The sequence below is a fragment of the Cynocephalus volans genome, chromosome 3 (genome assembly GCF_027409185.1).
Source record: "Cynocephalus volans isolate mCynVol1 chromosome 3, mCynVol1.pri, whole genome shotgun sequence".
Lineage (NCBI taxonomy): Eukaryota > Metazoa > Chordata > Mammalia > Dermoptera > Cynocephalidae > Cynocephalus > Cynocephalus volans.
Window position 1 is genome coordinate 15,209,939 of NC_084462.1, and position 17,560 is coordinate 15,227,498.

Consider the following 17,560-nt stretch of genomic DNA (forward strand, 5'->3'; position numbering starts at 1 on the left):
TGGATGGACAGTGATGGCAGTTGTAGGGACAAGGCCATGTTCATCCACAGAACGCTCCCCCCAGCTGCTCCCCAAGAGTCTCTCAGACCTGGCCCCATCTCCCTTTTCTATGGAGGCATTTTCTCCTGCTTTACCAAGGTGAACCCTGATAACCAGGCCCATGACCAGGTCAATACCACAGTAGCCCAGTGGGAGGCAGGCAGGGCGCGGAAGATATTATCATGTCTCTGGCTCCATCAGACAAGGATTAAAATCACAAGCTCCATAAACTGCTTGGTAGAGCACTTGGGCATGGTGGATGCGCAATAAAGACAAGACTGTCCTCCTCCTGCTGCCCAGAGCACCAGCCCTGCTCCCCCACCAAGCTCTCAATATAGCCCGTGGCCAGAGCTGGCCTGTGGTAAATGGCCAGGGAGCCTTCTGGGTGGATCTTGGATGACTCATCCTTAGGAAAACATTGCAGGATCCCCTGAGGTGCAGGGGCCAGGCCGGAGCTATGTGTGCCTTCCTCCTCCACACCTGCCCCTGGACCCTTGGGCTGGGCCACTCCAGGCTAGGTTGCTGGGTCCAGGGGGTATGTCATCCTGCAGCTGATGGAACCCCAGCTAGACATGGGGGGGCTCCTGGAGGGGGGGGCAGAGCTGAGGACAAATAAACCCCTGCCCACTTGTGATCCGCTTGTTCCTCTGGCCTGTGGCTCCTAGAACGGCTTTCTCCTGCAGATCCTTCTATTCCCATGCCGACATGTGCCCCCAAACTTTATGGCCCAAAGTCTCTTTCCCACCCTCGTCTGTACCATCCGGTGCCCCACTTCACAAATGACCACTGCATTAGTCTCCAGTTCTGTCTCAGCCCCTTTTGTGGCTATTCATATGCACCCTTCCTTCTTTCCCTGTCTTACACCAAGGACAGCACACCAATTGCTCTGCACTCCCATTTCCACCTCTGTATTTACCTAGAAGCAGCCTCTTTTTTTTTTTTTTTTAAAGGTCAATGGTGGGTCCTCAGCCAGGCCAGCTGGTGGCTTTGCACCCCCAGGGGCTCGGGGCTTTTGGCTCATCTCCTCTGAGGAGTCCTGTGCTTTCACCAGGACTCAAAAGAGTAACACACTGGTGGGGGCAAAACTGGGCAGACAACTGTTCAGCTGCCTTAAATGGTAAGAAGCAGGTGGCATCTTTCCCTGCCACAAGTCTCCAGCAACCCAACGGTGACAGAACCTCAAAGGCCCTACCTCTGCATCCTGTGCCTGGCTGCTCTCTCTCTGCCTGGAAAGTTCCTCCTCTCTTTGTTTCATTGGGAAATCCCAATATGTCCACTGGCCCAGTCATGACACCTCCTGTGAGGGACCTTGCAACCCTGCACCCCCCACTACAGCCTCATCACTACCCTCGTGGCTGCTGCAGAGCAGAGGCTGAGCCTCGCTGAGCCTGGAACTCCCTGGGCAGATTGACTCAGCATCCTCAGAGAATCCCTGCAAGCCCCTGAGGTCCAGAGTTTGGCATGCAGATTCCCTCACCTGTGTCCAGGAACTGGAGATCTGTCCTGCCCTCATCACCAGCCTCTACCCCATTTCTTGGCTCCCTTTCACACGGAGGAGACCAGATAATGCCACCCCAAACTATGCCTTTTGGCATAAGGATTCTTTTGAGCTGATTATTTTGAGAAACTGCAGTCACTGGAGAAACTCTGAAGACAAAAGTAGAAGTTACCCTTTTTGTGAGAGAAATTTATGTCCATAAAGGAAATCCTCATTTGTAAGGGCATCTCCTACTCCGTACTAGGAAGAGAAGGCTGACTCTAAATCCCCAGAGACTCTTAGATCTGCATCACAAACCCTACCCCTGTTTCGGTGCTTTTCCTGGGAACTTCCCCCTTACCTGCTCAGCCTCCTTCCTCACCCTCCAGGAAGCACCCAACACTGTGCTTCCTGTTCTCCTGGGGACACTGTTGCTCGGGGCTCCTGCTCTGTTCCCCACCTGGTAGGTCTCTGTACCTCCCAGTTCTCAGCCCTGTGTCTTCTGCACCTGTTCATTCCTGGTGAGCCCATTCATCTTATGGCTTTGATATGATGACAACTCACAATCCAAAATCAATTTCCTAACTCTCATCACCCAGATCCACTCATCCATGCAATGGCAACACCTTTCCCCCAGGGATCTGGCTGGACTCTCCTTTCTCCCCACCCCATGGCTGATCTCTTATTCTATCCTCAGACCTCCTCTCACCTAGGCTGTGCCACAACCCCTAAATGGTCTCCATGCATCTGCCCTCACCCTCTCAGCAGCCAGGCCAGTCTCCCTGCCCTGAGGCCCGCGCCCCCCTCTGTCTCAGCCCTGCAATGGTCCATCTCCCCCAGGACATAGCCCATAGTACAGCCATTACCTGCAGACCTCAGGTGGGCTGCCTGTCACCTGCACGCTGCCCTGTTCTCTGCCCCTCAGTTTTGTTTTTTACATGATTCCTGTTACCACCTGACATATTCCACATTGGTTTATTGGAGCTTCAGCCTTTGGAAGAAAAAAGTCCGCAGACCATCCCCTGGTCTCTGCTGGGGCCACATGTTCATCTACAGGTACCCTCTGCTGAGCACCTCAGCCTGACCGGGAAGGGGGGTGGTCAGGAGGGGCTCTGCCCACTGAACAATGAGGCAGAGGCCTACTGGAGGTTCAGGCCGTGTGCATGTGTGTGTCTAGGTGTGTGCATCTGTGTATCTATTTGCATGTATCTCTGTATGTCTGTGTGTGTCTCTGTGTCTATATGTGTCTGTGTGTGCATCTGTTTGCATGTCTCTGTGTGTCCATGAGTCTGTGCATGTGTCTGCATGTGTCTGTGTGTCTGTGTGTCTCTGCCTGTGTATCTGTCTGCATGTGTCTCTGTGTGTGTCTACATGTGTCTGTGTATGTCTGCATGTGTCTTTGTGTCTGTGTCTCTGTATGTGTCCATATGTAATATGTGTCTTTGTGTGTGTGTTTGCTCTTTGTGATTTCCACGGATGAATCAACTGAACAAAATCAAATTATTCCTCAAAGCAAAGTTTCAAGGAACCAGGCAGAAAGACTCAGCTAAGGGTTTATCCTACTCTCCCTTCCTGTGGGTGTGCTGTTTTCAAAGATTTTTGTCACATGTGTCACCTTAGCCTGTTCACACCTTACCCAAGTTGGATTGTGGCTGTAGTCCCTTCTTTGAGCACTTGTTCTGTGCCCAGGTCCCCAGGCAGAACTGTGAACAAGGCAGCATTTGAGGCTCTTGTCATTTTGGGGGAGATACACAATAAACAGGAACAGAAGAAAGTATTTTCCGGTAGTGATGGGTGTTGCTAGGAAAATAAGTAGGGTGGTGGGGCAGGGAGGCAAAGGCAGGGGGCAGTTTAACATGACCTGGTTAGACAATGCTTTTCTAAGGAGGTGATGGTTGAGATGGACCAAGAACTACTACTCAAGGGAGCCACCCAGTGGCGAATGGAAGAGTCTAAATAACATCTTGGCTCCCAAGAGAATGGGGGGGGGGGGGGGAGACACTGCAATTAAAATGTGTGCAGGGAGCCCCAGTGAGGATCCTGCACCTGATGTCGATCATTCATCAGGTCCAGGGCCTGCAGACCATGGGAGTGATGAGGGGTCTGGAGCCTACAGAAAGCCAAGGCCAATGGAGATGCCTGCTGGGATGGGTGAACACAGACTCAGACCCAAGCTCCTGCCTGCCATAAGGCATCCATCCCTACTGCCTTTCCCCCTGGAACTTTCCCCATCCGCCTACCTCCAGATCTTGGTGGAGGGTGGGGGCTTCCTTCTCACCATCTCAGTTCTAACACCATCTCCTTGGTCTCTCTGAGTAACCCTGTCTACAAACAAATGTGCAGTCAATGTAAGCGGAAAGAAGAAAGGGATGAGCTCCATTTGCACAGAATGAAACGTGGTCTTCCAAGCGGTCCATTTCTAGGTCAAACAGACTTTCACCATCTAGTCTCTGCCCCCCACCCCAACACAACCTCCAGCTCTAGGAGGGCTGAACTTGGCCCTTTCACTTATTTCAAACAGCCTAAGAGAGATCTATTTCGCTGTCCAGCTGGGCTAGGATTCCTCTTCTTCACTGATCAAGTATCCAGTGGGCACCTCCTACATGTCAGGAATAACGTGCCCAATGCCCTTAATTCACATAAGAGAAAACTAAGGCCCAGAGAGAGCAGCGTGAGGCCTAGATAACACAGCAAGTGAGTGAATGGAAAAGAAGGGGGCTCTGGACCCTGGTCCCCTCATCCCCAGGCAGAAGCTAGGGAAATCCTGCTAGGGAGGCTGCTGGTTAGGGAGGGATTCTTCATCTACCTGCTTTGGAAATTTGCAGGCACATGAAGCGCAGGGCGTGGGGGCAGAGAGCCTGTGTGCTTGGCAGTGGATGTATTTGCTCCCCCCACCCCCCACTTACCTTCCTAACTGTGATTTAAGGCTGAATATTAATTAATATACCCTCTTGAGGGTTGGAGATCCAGAAGGTGCGTGGTCGCAGAAAAGGCCACGTTGCAGAAGTGCCTCTCCCCTGGGTGTGGGTGGTCGACTTTGCACGTGGGGGAGGCAAATGAGACACACACACACACACACACACAAACACACACACAGCCCCCGCCCAAAGCGGGGAAGGTGCCGCCTCCTGCCCACACCGGTACCATTCAAGGCTAAGGGAACTCCAGCTGGGGCGCTGGCGCCGCCAGGGTTAAGGGCAGGCGTGGTACCCTTGGGTGGGGTGGGGCCCCAGCCGGGTGCTACGATTCTCGCCGTTGATTTGGCGTTCCCTCCGGATTTGGGCCCCAAATTACACTCCTCTCCTCTTCTGCAGCGACGGCCCCATCGCCCCCTCCTCCTCCGCCTCGCTCTCTGCTGGGCGCGCTGTGGCCCGAGACGGGGGCGTGGGGCACAAGGTCGCCGCCCGGCGGGGAGCTCATCCGGCGGCGCAGACGCCCAGCGGCTCCGGGGAGGGACTTGGCCTGGGTTCTGGCCCTCGGCTCGCCTGGGGAGGGGCCGAGACGCTGCAGTTGGCGGCGGCGGCGGCCGGCTCCGGGCGGGCGGAGGTCCTTGGAGAAGCGGCCGGGCGGGAGAGCTCATCTCGGCAGAGCCCGAAGCGGCCGCGTAGCGTCTCGTCTGCCACAGAAGCCAGGCGCGCGGCCCCGCGCCCTCCCGCCTTCCTCTCTCGGGTCTCTCGGTCTTCTCTCTGCAAACCACGGGAAGAAGGCGCCCTCTCCTTAGCGGGCCCGGAGCTGCAGAGGCATCGCGGGGCGCGGCCGAGGGGAGGAGAAAGAAGAGAGGGAGCGGAGCCGGCCCGGGCCCAGCCGTGACTCGCGGGGCTGCGGCTCCGCCAATCTGTGGGCGCTGACGCGGGGGGCGGCTCCGCGGCGCTCCGATATCTGCGCGCCCGGGGCGCGGGGCGCCGAGAGGCTCGGCCGTGCGGGCGCTGCGCTCCGGAGACGGCTGCTGCACCTGCCCGGGGACTCTCCGGCCGCTCCGTGCGCCCCCAGCCCGCTCCCCCCTGCCGCCCCTTCCTCTCCGCTCGGCTGCGCGCCCTCTGGGTCCCCCATCTCCGGGACCACAGCGTGAGACAGCCGAGCCCTGCCCGAAGGAGCCGCCCCTTCTCCGACCGCCGGGTCCCGCCACTAGCGCGGCCCACGAAGCCCGCGGAGAGGACCGCGCTGTGTATCCGATAGCGTCGCGCGGCCGCCACCACCGTCCCCGACCCGTCGCGCCCCGGCCGGGATGGGCAGCCGCGTGGGACCCCTGCACGCCTGATGAGCGCGGCCGCAGCCCCGGAGACCCGCGCCGGCTGCTGTGTGCACCGGGCCTCTCCCGGCTGCGACCCCTACTACCGGATCCACTGTTCCCCGCGCCCCCAGGTCCGCGGACAAGGGCCACTGAGCCCGACCGCTGAAGGCGCGGCCGCTCCCGAGAGGCCGAGAGGAAACGGCCCCGGGATGGCCCAGAGAGCCGGCGTTTTGGAGGGGGGCGCCCTACACATTGTTCGGGTCCGGGGACAGCCCCGGAGCTGGTAGCTGTCCAGGCGCCGAATGGACCCTGACCCGAGAGGCGGGGCCGTGTTTGTGCCAAGCCGAGGCTAGAGGGGCGCCCTCTGGGAGCCCCGGGCCCCGCTCACTCGCGCGGCCATGAAGATGATCCTGGTGCGCAGGTTCCGCGTGCTCATCCTGATGGTGTTCCTGCTGGCCTGCGCGCTGCACATTGTGCTGGATCTGCTGCCCAAGCTGGAGCGGCGCGCAGCGCGGCCCTCGGGGGAGCCCGGCTGCTCGTGCGCGCAGCCCGCGGCCGAGGCGGCGCCGCAGGGCTGGGCTAAGGCGCGGGGCCGCCCCGGGGAGCCCCCGGCCGCCGGCGACGCGGGCTGGCCCAACAAGCACACGCTGCGCATCCTGCAGGATTTTAGCTCCGACCCTTCCTCCAACCTCACGTCCCACTCGCTAGAGAAATTGCCGCCCGTGGTTGAGCCGGCCGAGCGCGCCTTGAGGGGGCAGGATCACGGCCTCCCGCGACCCCGCGACCCCGCGCAGCGGCCGCTGCTCCGAGACCCCGGCCCCCGTCGGTCGGCGCCGCCCCCTGGCCCGAGCGGGGACGGCTCACTTTTGGCCAGGCTGTTTGAACATCCACTCTACCGGATCGCTGTTCCGCCGCTAACGGAGGACGACGTCCTGTTTAATGTGAACAGCGACATCAGATTCAACCCCAAGGCAGCGGAGAACCCGGACTGGTGAGTGGGGACTGGTGAGTGGGGACTGGCAGGTCCCCACACCTAAGGGAGCCATACACCCAAGGCACAGCGTACCGAGGTTCAGGGACCCCAGGAGGGTGGGATCCCTGTCAAAGTGGCCCCGAGTAGGGGAGCTTTTGGGGGCGGGGCAGCCGCCTCTTGCTCTGGGCACTGCCTTTGTCTCCAGAATGACTTCCTCCTTGAGAAGGACTGCTGGGTGGTTTGCACTGGTGTGCAAGGCAGACTGGATACACGGAGCCGGGGGAGTGTCGGTACCCCATTTACAAGAAAGAAGTGCTGGCCAGCCCTGGCCACTGGCTTGGGAAATGGAGTCAGGCAATGAATGAATGAGTTCGTGCGTGAGTGAGAGTCGCTTTTCCCTGGGAAGGTGCCGGGCTGCCCGGCTTTCAGTTACTCGGTGACGTTGTTCTGGGCGGACACCTCTGAGAAGGTCTGGATGTGCCTAGCGAGTCTTTTAAAATCAGTCGCTGAGAACAAAATTAGCAGAGGAGTGTGCTGGCAACAAAGAGGTGTAACAAAGGGGCCCTCCCAGCAAGGGTGTGGACCGAGGCCGCCCTTGGAACCACGCTGGCTGCACAGGGGTGGCGGCTTTCTAAAAGGCGAGAAGCTGCCCCAGGAGTGTCTTTTTAAACTGTCCTGGTTTAAACCCCTTCACTCCCCCTCCAAGGCCCTTCCCTTAGCCACAAAAATCACGTAAAGCAGATGGGGCTATCCAGAGTAGTGAAATATTAACTACCAGCAAGTCCAGAATAAATAACTACCTGCAAAAGGTTACCCAAGCAACAGAGGGGAAAGGCCAGGCTTCCAAACATGTCATGAAAAGCTTTTCTTCCCTGAAATATGACCAGGCTTAGTGTTTTCTGTCTAACCATGCTGGGCTGTTTGGTGGCCTCTGAGCTTTGTCTGCTGGCCAGGTTCAAGGAAGTGCTCAGAAACTTGAGAATCAGACCAGTGGCCCTGGGCCTGTGGCCCTCCATGGGGAGAGATGGGCAGCCCAGAGCGAGGAAGCAGTCGGGGAGGTGGCTTCTGGGAGACTTTTAGCCCACCCTTCCTGCCCCGTTGTAGGACAGAACTTGGGGCCAAAAGGGCCTCACCTGCAGGCGAATTAGAGTTGAGACAAATTCCACTTCTCCCTCCAGCCCAGCAGGCAGGCAGAGGGTCTGCCTTCTTCCAGACTGGCCCCTGGGCCCCAGAGATGAGTGGACAGGCTGGGTGGGTGGCAGGTCCTCAATTTCAGCCTGGGCTGGAGAAGGTGGCTGCCTGTTTCCTCTCTCTCCACCCGTGACTGCTCGCATTAAAATCAAATTTAGCCTCTTGCATCATTCCTACCCCTGGTTGTTGGAACAAAAGCAGAGAGCCCAGGGAAGGTTTCTGACAGACTGGGTGTGTCTGTTCTGTAACTTTCAGGCAATCTGGGGTCGATGATAGGTTCCCTCCTCTGCTCCCAGGAAGAGCCGACAGCCCCTCCCACCCCCAGCTGACATCATGCTTGTCGGGCAGTTGTGGTGACCCCAGGACAGACGCGGTGGGGATAGCGCTGACGTTCTGGGATTAGTCTTGCTGTAGTTATAGCTGTCTGTGGCGTCTCCCGAAAGTAAATAAGAATTATAGGCGGTTAGATGTGTTATTAGTTGGTAGAACAACAGCCACAAAAGAAAGCACAGACATTGCAGGGCCATCTTTGAGCAGAGGCACCCACCGCACCTTTTGATAGATCTGCATTTATTTGAAAATTTGGGTTAAAAACCTTGGCTTTGATGACCACCTCCAGAACTTTTTCTTTTTCTTTTTCTTTCTCAAGAACTGTATTCTTTTGTTGTTCTTGTTGACTTTGGGTCATCTTCCTTTTCTATAGGCCACATGAAGGTGCTGAAGGTGAAGAATTCCTACCCACTGGGGAGGCGGCCGTGGACTCCTATCCCAACTGGCTCAAATTCCACATTGGCATTAACCGATACGAGCTGTACTCCAGACAGAACCCAGCAATTGAAGCCCTGCTGCGTGATCTCAGCTCTCAGAAGATAACCAGTGTGGGTAGGTGCCCTTGGTGTGCATCCGACGGTCGTTTGTGTGCTGGTGTGAGATGGTGTCAGGGCTGCTCGCACTGGCTTTTCTTACAGAGCTCTGAGAAGCCTTTGCTCATTGCTGGAGCGTTACCTCCTGCTGTTTTCATCAGCAGCCTCAGAGGCTGAGGAGCCTGCAAGGCCTCTGAAGGAGAGACTGATGCCTTACATGCTCTTAGATGAGCTGCTGTTCTGTTGCAAGGTGAGCAAGCACGTGAGAGACACCACAGCAGCCCTTTTGTTGCATTCTGCTTTCTCATTGGAGGTGGTCCTCAGAAGGGGTGCTGACCACACCACAAGGTCCTCCCCTCCAGAGATAAAGGAGGCCCTGTTGGCTGCAACCCCTCCCTCATGAGCCTTGTGCACAGGCCTCTCTGCTTTTCTGGCTCACTACCTGGCACGGTGGGGAGACACAAATGAGAACCGCGGAGGCTGCTGCTTGTGGTTTTGAACCAGCTCTCCATCAGAGCTCAGCAAGGTTCTCTTGCAGTTTCACAGTGACAGGCAGTAAGCAGGGATCCCCTCTGTCCGGGAAGGAGTAGTTTGAAGGCGATGGTTCCAAGTACTTTGTGATCTGCTGAATCGGACAAAAAAGGGCATCTAATTGCTGATTTCAGAAAAATGTGTCAGCAGCAGTTTCTGCGGTGTGGAGGTTGGGTGCCATTGTTCTCGGGCCTATAGGCGATTGTTTGTGAAGGTCCCAATTAGTCACCAGTGGCTTGGAGAGGCAGTGGGGGATGGGCTGAGGCCCTGGGGTGGGAAGAACTGCTCCCCAGGGCTTTGCAGGGAGACTCCCTGGATGCACACAGCCATGGGTGGGTTGGGGGAGACCTTCTCACCATATTGTGGGGCCAGCAGTTCCAAGCACTATCTTCATGTGTGTCTTGAAAGCAATTCTGGTGCTGAAAGGGTTCCGATAACCCAAGGTTCTGTCTAGTTGCTGATACAGGGGAATTAGGTGTTGCCTATGATGCTAGCCAGTGGGTTTTCCAGAATTCTTCTTCAGAGGCTATTTTTGGCTCTCTCTGCTGGGTGCTGAGCTGTTTGCTGGGCACCCACCTTGCAGTGGGAAGAGAGAACTTGCGGTTTCCTCCCCACTACGTGATCAGCTCACCCTGGTGAAAGAAAACTGCCTGGAAAGAGTTGATGGCATTCGTCCCTACTCCCTGGCTGCCCAGGAGGAATCTGAATGCCTCCTCCCACCCCAGGACTCCCTGTGAGAAGCTCATCTTCCTCCTGCCCCTTGCAGGAGTCCAGGGGGCTTTGAACTGTGCTGGGGAGCAGGGACTATGCAACAGCTGGCATGTCCTGTTCACTCCTGAGAGTAGGTGTGTCTGTTAAAGAAATATCAAGTGCATTGACCAACTATTTCATCCATTCAGCAGATTTTGTTGGGTACCTCTTGCATTTCCGGCCCCCTTCCTGGGTAGCAGGGAGTTGAGGGTGAATCCAACCTCAACAAGACTTACCTGCTACCTCTGTGGACCTTGCAGTCCCAGGAAGACAGATGCACTTGTGCCTCTCTGACACTGAGGAAGGACGAGGGCTTCAGATGCCAGGCAGACAAGCCCAGGAGAGTGGAGAGGAACTGGCCTCCACCAGGAGGAGGGTGAGGAGACCCTTTTTTCGCAGAAGGGTGGGAAATGAGAACAGTGTTTCACAATTTGAAAAGGTTTTAGGGAAGTGCAGTGCTCACATCAAAGAGCATCCTCTGTGGCTTCCCTCCAACTCAGTTTCCCCATCTGTCAAATGGGTTCACCCTGCTCAGGAACACTGCGAGGACAGAATGAGATGTGAATGTGACCAAGCCTGTAAAATATTAACTAGTGCTTTGTGCCCTATGCTTCCATGGCCTCCCCCTCATGTGCAAAGGTAGGATCTGGGGTAGTGGGAGGGCTGCATGACTCCAAAGCCCACCTAGGCCCTTGGTGACACTGCTGGCACTGTAACCCTCAGGGATTGGTCAGCTTCCCAACACTCATGGGACACCTGCTCTGTGCAGAGGTACAGGGAATTCTGTGCCCAGGAGCTCAGAGAGCAGTAGAGGGGGTGGGTGGGGCCTTCAGGGCCTCATAGGCAGCTATGCCCACCTTGGGGGACCTCCATCCCCTTTAGTCTGACTATACCAGGGCATGGTGCCTAGGCTACCTGATGTCATAGTGCAGTAGACAGATCCCTTTGCCAGAGGATCCCTACCCCAGGCCCTGGCTTGGCCTTGGCCTTACAGTGTGCTCTGGATTAAGTCCTACACCCATCTGCCTAGTGGGGGGCTGCTTGAGCTGATCTCACTTCTCCCCTCCAGACCATGCTGGCCAAGTTGGTCCTAATCTGGTCTGTTGCTAGTGGTGAGGTACCCATCCAAGGTCAGGGTGTTGTTCACAGTCATTTTGCAGGTGCTGGAAGATGGATTGACAGATGGGGTCCCATTGCCAAGGCAGGTGCTGGCCCAGCAGGTCTGGGTGTGAACTGGGTTCTTCCAGTCACTAGCCAGCGTGATTAACCCCTCTAGTGTCTCCGCTTTCTCACCTGGAACGTAGAGGTGGTTGCAATTTTGACCCTCTAACCTCCAATTTGCAAATCTGGAATCCAAATGAAGCCTGACTCTAACTGAATTTATTCGGAGACCAAACCTAAATTGTCAAGGCTAGTTATAAATGTGAATATTCACATGTTCCCCTGAGGCACAGGGGTGTGTGTGATTATGGGGTGCTGCCCCACACCCATTTGGGGCACTACATGAGGTGCATGGTACCACATGTGCTTTTGGTCATCTGAAATACTTGAAATCCCTGAACACTTCTGCCCCAGAGATTTTGAAGAAGAGCACGAGACTATGATCCCTGCTTCACAGGGCTATTGAGACCCTTAAGTGAAAAAACACAAGTAAAGAGGTGAGATGGGAGCCCAAGTACTACCTGCTGGATAGGGTCTCCGTGTGACAGCAGCGTTTCAGGTCAGGCAGGGCCTCCTCGCCCAGGGAAGCCAGGGCTGGGCAGTGTCCATGCCTTATTAAGGCTTCAGCCTAGACGCTGGGCCCACTCTCCGTGCTGCTCTGGGCCTGGAGATGCTCACAGGTGAGTTCACATTTGTGAAAAGGCTCATCTTCCTGAGCAAGTGGGAGACCCTCACTTGTGAGCAAAGGGGGCCATGGGAACAGCTCCAGGTGTCCAGGCCCAGGTTTCCTCTTGTGCAGGGAGTGGCACAAGTGGGCTGCCCTGGGCCAGGCTGCAGTGTCCCCAGAGGATGCACACTCTCCAGAGAATGCCCCACGCACTGTCTGCCACGTTCTGCTGCCCTGGATGACCTGACTCAGAGCTGCAGCTGCTCTGAGGGTCCTTCTGAGTATGAACACCCAGCCAGAGGTTTGCGGCAAAAACCTAGCTGCTTGAGACAGCAGCCCCTGGCTGGGTCCTTGACTTGGCAGGGATACGGGGCAGGTGTGGAGGCTGATGCCCCTACACAGGAGATGTCTGCAGCCTGAGGGCCCTGGCATTGCTGTGACCCAGAGCAGGGTAGAGCCTCTGAAGGCCAACCCTGCCTTCCAACCACCATTCTACAACTAGGGAAACCAAGGCCTCCGAGAGCGGGAGACTTGCCCAAGGTTAGTGCCTCCTTGCTCCCGGCTCAGGGTTCTGTCCTCTCAACCATCTAGCCCCTGGGTGGTGACTTTAATCCTTCAGTTATTCATCTCACTATTAAATGTGAGCCCGGAAATATTGCTGTAATGGAGAATGCTGCCTGCAAGGTTCTGAAGCCTTCTCTCAGAATGGTTCCATTAAATCTTCCCTGTTCAGAACCACTTGATCCAATTCATGGAGCTCTGTGTGGCTGACAGTACAGCTGGTTATGGCCAACAGAGATTTATTTATAGCTGGCTCCTGGCTGCCTGGTAACGGCCGTTGCTGCCTTTAAAGAGTCTTGGGATATTATCTACCTCTATTCAGCTTGAAATCAGGCATGCAGCGCTGTCGGCTTGGGCCGGTGATAATTAAATCGCTATCATGCACAATTATGGATGCAAAGAATAAATGACACAATTAACTACTCTGAACTTGGAATTTTATTTAAAAAAAAAAAGAAGTCACACTGGCTTCTGAGGATTCAGGCAGTCCCTGGCCTGAATGCAGACTTCACAGTTGCACCATCCAGATTGGGACAAAGCCCCTGGTTGGGAGAATGTGCCTGAACAAAGAAAGACGACTCCACAGGACAGAAGTCCTCGACACTAATTGATTTGCCAAAAGGGGAAGAATGAATCCAGCTAGAATCTGGGACTAATTGGCTGTCGAGCTTTGAGGAACAAAGGGCCTTCAGCTGGGTCAGCCCACGTGAGGGACCTGCCTGGGGGTACCTGGGGGTGGGGTGGGCACAGATGTCTTGTCTAATTAGTCGGAGGCAGGACTCCTTGGAAGGCAGTTCCAGCTCTAGAAAGGTCAGTCTCACCCCTAACTGCTTGTACAGGTCACAGTCCCAGGGCCTGGCTCAGCTGACCTAGAAAGAGAGAGATCTGAAGATGCCCAATTACCCGGATGCCCAAGACCCCAGTGCTGGAGGGCCTTAAGTCATCCCAAAAGAAGGACAACCATCACCTGCAAAGGATGATTTCCTGTGGTACACGGAACAGACAGCTCATAGCTCAGTCCTGTTGAGCAGCTCGCTTTCCAGCCATCTGATGGATGGTCAGGAAGAAGAGCCCATGCTGTGAGGACAGTGTCCTCCCAGACACCTGCCTTCTCTGTGTTGAACAAAGACAGCAGCTGCAGCCTTGAGCACCCCAGAACCAATGGGAGTGTACCCCGATTGTGTTCACACCAATGTTCCTTCTAACTTCAGTGAGGAATGTGGTCCCCACTCTGGCAATGCTATAGGTTCCATTTTAAGTAAATATAACTTTCATATTAAAAGTGAGCTGCTTTAAAGGAGAGCATGAAATAAAGAACATTCCAGGCTGGAGGCAGTTATGGCAAGAGCATGTGAGGGTGGCGTGGACGGACTAAGGTTTTGGCAGTGCTGATGTGGCCGCACCCTCTGAGGTCAAGGCCTCCAGAGGCCTCCCAGGGAGTTGAGGGCAGGCAGAGCCGGGCCTGGAGCAGGAGTGGGCTCCTGGCTTGGCCTCTTTCAGCCCCTCATGTCACAACAGGTACCCACAGTTCTAGCCTCCTCGGCCAGCCCTGGGCGCCTGTCCCCAACCGATGGTGGACACACCCCGTGCCCTTTTCCATGGGCCCAAGTCCCTAGATGCCCAAGGCCAGTGGGCATAGTGGTTCCGTGTGGGTGCCCAGAGTCTGGGACACTTGGCAGACTCCTCTTTTGCTTGGGGGTGTGGAGTGGGATAGGGAAGAACAGGGTGACCTAAGCTCCCTGGTGAGTGTCACTTTCTCCAAATTTGAGCCCTCCTCAGGGGAGGCCCTCGCTTCCAGCACAGACATCCATCCCCATTAACCTTCCAGAAAAACAGTGCTTCACTCTGACCTGTAAAACAAGACAGTGGCTGTGAAGCAGCTGGACCACCCTCCTGATGTCATCCCAGGACAGTTGTTGGTCCTGCTTCACAGTCGAGGTGACTGAGGACAGCAATGTTGAAGGCCCCCTACTGACCACCGGGTGATGTCTCACACATGGACATGTTTGTGTGCTCCACTGGTCTTTAAAAAATGGCATTAGTTCACTTAAAAGTCAAGACATTTACGTTTGGCGTCCTAGTTAGAAGCAGGAGACTGTGGTGCCAGCCTCATTCCCTCAGGAAGGAGGGCTGAATGGTGGCTGTGCACTGCGTCCCAGGACCAAGTCACCCCCTGGTCCCTGTGACCTCCTTGCTGCAGCCCATGCATTTGATGCATGAGGAGCTAAGGACAGAGTTGTGCCCTGTGTCTTTAGCTCTTTGTCCTCCTTCCTCTGTGGGGGGTGCTGGGACCCCCAGCTCTGGGTCGCACACCCCTTTCCTTCAGGCTCTCTTCCCAGAGCTGCCCTTGGTCCTTCCCTCGGGAATTCCTGATGGGTTGTCAGAGCTGCCTGGAGGTTAAGTGACTGCTCAAAGTCACATAGACTGGGGAGGGTGCCCAAGTCCGTTAGTATTTTTAAAATAACAGTCATTCTTCTTTTATATAAAAAGCTTATATTCCTAAGAAATGTCAACATCTCTTAAGATTCTTCTGAGGGGGTGATGACATTAAAGTCTCTTTTATTCTGTGCCTTGTTCCAGAGAAAGACAGTAAGCAAAATCCAGGGGTGTCCGAGCATCTTTGTGGTTATGGAATTTATAGTGCTGATAAGCATTGTGAAATAAAAGTATAGAGCACGCTATTAATGCATATTAACATGTATTTACTAATGATAACTAATCAACATTAGTTAATAATGTATATTATGTATGCCTGGGGGATATGATCCCTCAGGGATGCTGGGGAAGATGCAGAACTGTTGTCTTTGGTTTGAAGATGATGGGATTAACTGGCAGGTGGTGGGCAGGGCCGCTAGGCTGGGGAGGGGAGAGCATCTGGAAGGGGAAGAGCAGATACGAAAGACAGTGGGCGTCTTCTGACATGCGTGGAGAGCATGTGCCTGTTGGGTGGGCTTGCATGGGAGGAGCCAGGCCTGGGGCAGCTGGGGGCCTGACATGTGTCGATGATGTGATGATGGTGGCTGAGATTTGGGTGGTAGCTACAGACGGAGATGGGGAGAATATGGTAGATGGGAGAGATTCAGCAGATGAGTCACCTGAGACTTGTTTGTGGTGCAGAGTGTCTTCTGGGGAGGTGGCTGTGGGTGTGTGCCAGGACGGCCTCTGCCCTAGCCTGGCCTCCTGGGCCAGCAGGATCACTGCATGGAGCTTTGGTCTGTCTTCAAGAAGAAAACCCCAAATAGCACCCTCCTTCTCGAGGCCTGGTCTGTGTCCTGGTCCTGCCACCTGCCAGCCCTCTACCCTGACCTCCTGCTTGGACCCATTTCCTCAGGGGCAGAATGGAGACAATCGCTTCGTGCACAGGCTGGTGGGAGTCTGCACCCCAGATGAACACCATTAGCCTTTGCCGTGACTCAATACAGCTTGTGTGTCAGCCTTTGCAGGGAGACTATATCTGATTTCAGAGCAGAATCCCAAATGTCTTTCAGCAGTAGACCAACTGGGTAGATGGAGTGGTGGACCTAGGCAGGAAATACTGTCCCCACTCAAGAGAAAGGATGTTTCTGGAGTCCTCAGTCACTGTGAGATGCCTTTTGACTTCTAATTATTCATTTGCTCCTTGGGAAGGAGCGTGGAAAACAGCGGAACACAAGGGTCAGCGGAGCAGCAGAGCCTCAGAGCCGGTGGGACTTGCCTCCAGAACAAGAACGATTCAACTGACCAAATTTGCATAATATTTTTTATTTAAAAAGCCAGGATTACAAGCCCTGGGAAGAGCTGATGTTCTATTCCCGATTGGCCCAGGAAGGAATAATTAAATCCAGTGACCTTGGTTATTAAGTGGAAACAGGGCTTAATCAGGCTACTAATTTTGTAATCATCACTTCCTTTTTTCACCTTACTAAAGATGTAATAAATGTTCATTGTAGAAATTTAGAAAGCAGAGATAAGGGAAAAAATAGAATATTAAAATTGTAGTTCTACTTTTAAGAGAGAACCACTGAGCTTTCAGCGCCTGTCTGTGCATCTGATTTTCCCGTGCACTTGTATTCATGGTTTTTGGAAGAAAATGGTTCATGGAGTATAAAGACTCCTCGCTTAGTAGTAAAATTATAAGCAGTTTGCTGTGTCATTACAGAGACTTTGGTACCAGTTAAGAAGGTTGTATAGTATTTTATCGTGTGAAGTTAGCTGCCCCCAGCGCTAGGCACTTAGGTTATTTCCAATGTTTTGGAAGGAAGTGAAATTTGTTGCTGCCCTTGTTTTCCTGAGGAGGGCACAGCCTCAGAGAGCTTCAGTGATAGATGCAAGCCACACACCAGTCTGGTGGAGCTGACTTCAGCCTCAGTCTGCTAAACTTCAAGTCAAGGGCCCACCAAACACTGGGAGTTGTCAGGGACAGTGGCCGGGGCAAGGAATCAGGGCAAGCGGCCAGGCAAGGGCTGTGTGTTCAGAGCAGTGAGAGCCGCTGAAACGTTGAAGAGCCTGGCACATGTGTGTCTGCCACGTCGGGTGTACCTGGTACCGACGCTGCTCTAAATGCTCCACAAGCACTGTCCCCACTTCGTCCTAACAGGTCCTAGGATGGGTGTGAATGCCATCAGGTGAGCAGCCTGAGGCACTGACAGATCAGATGGTGCATTTCTCTACTTTGATTTTGATGTTTACCATGACCCTGTGAAGGGGCTGAGCAGAAATCCAGAGCCCCACTTAACAGAAGGGGAAACTGAGGTTAGAGAGCTGAGGACTCCTCCAAGGTGCCCAGCCACAGGAAGCTGAGCCTCTTGGTCAGCATCAGAGGCCACCTGATTGTTGTCACAGATGCATTGGGCTCAGCTTAGCCTCCTACCCACCTGAGGGAGGTGCCAACCTTCCTGCCTTGTGCCTAAAAGGGCCACCCACCTCGGGGCTGGAGACTCTGACTTTCCATGCAGATTTTAGTTCACTGTCCTCCCTGCGCTCCTGGGATCCATGGAGAATTCAGCATCCATGTGAGTGATCCATAACACACCCAGGCCCTTCCCGACTCCCAGGTTCCCCCTCCACTGTGGACACAGCAGACAAGTGGCCCCAAAGCCTGTGCTGCTAACTGCTTCCCCTCTGGTCCCGACCCTTC

General features: G+C 54.7%; 1 protein-coding gene across 1 annotated transcript in view; it reads left to right on the top strand.

The window, feature by feature from the left end:
* The first annotated feature begins 5,037 nt into the window (after positions 1-5,037).
* The window catches only part of FAM20C (FAM20C golgi associated secretory pathway kinase), a 71,870-nt gene continuing 59,347 nt past the window's right edge, over positions 5,038-17,560 (top strand). The window contains exons 1-2 of the mRNA XM_063089586.1: positions 5,038-6,738; positions 8,615-8,793. Coding sequence (XP_062945656.1) covers positions 6,146-6,738; positions 8,615-8,793 — 772 coding nt within the window. The 5' untranslated portion in view covers positions 5,038-6,145. The remainder of the gene's footprint in view (positions 6,739-8,614; positions 8,794-17,560) is intronic.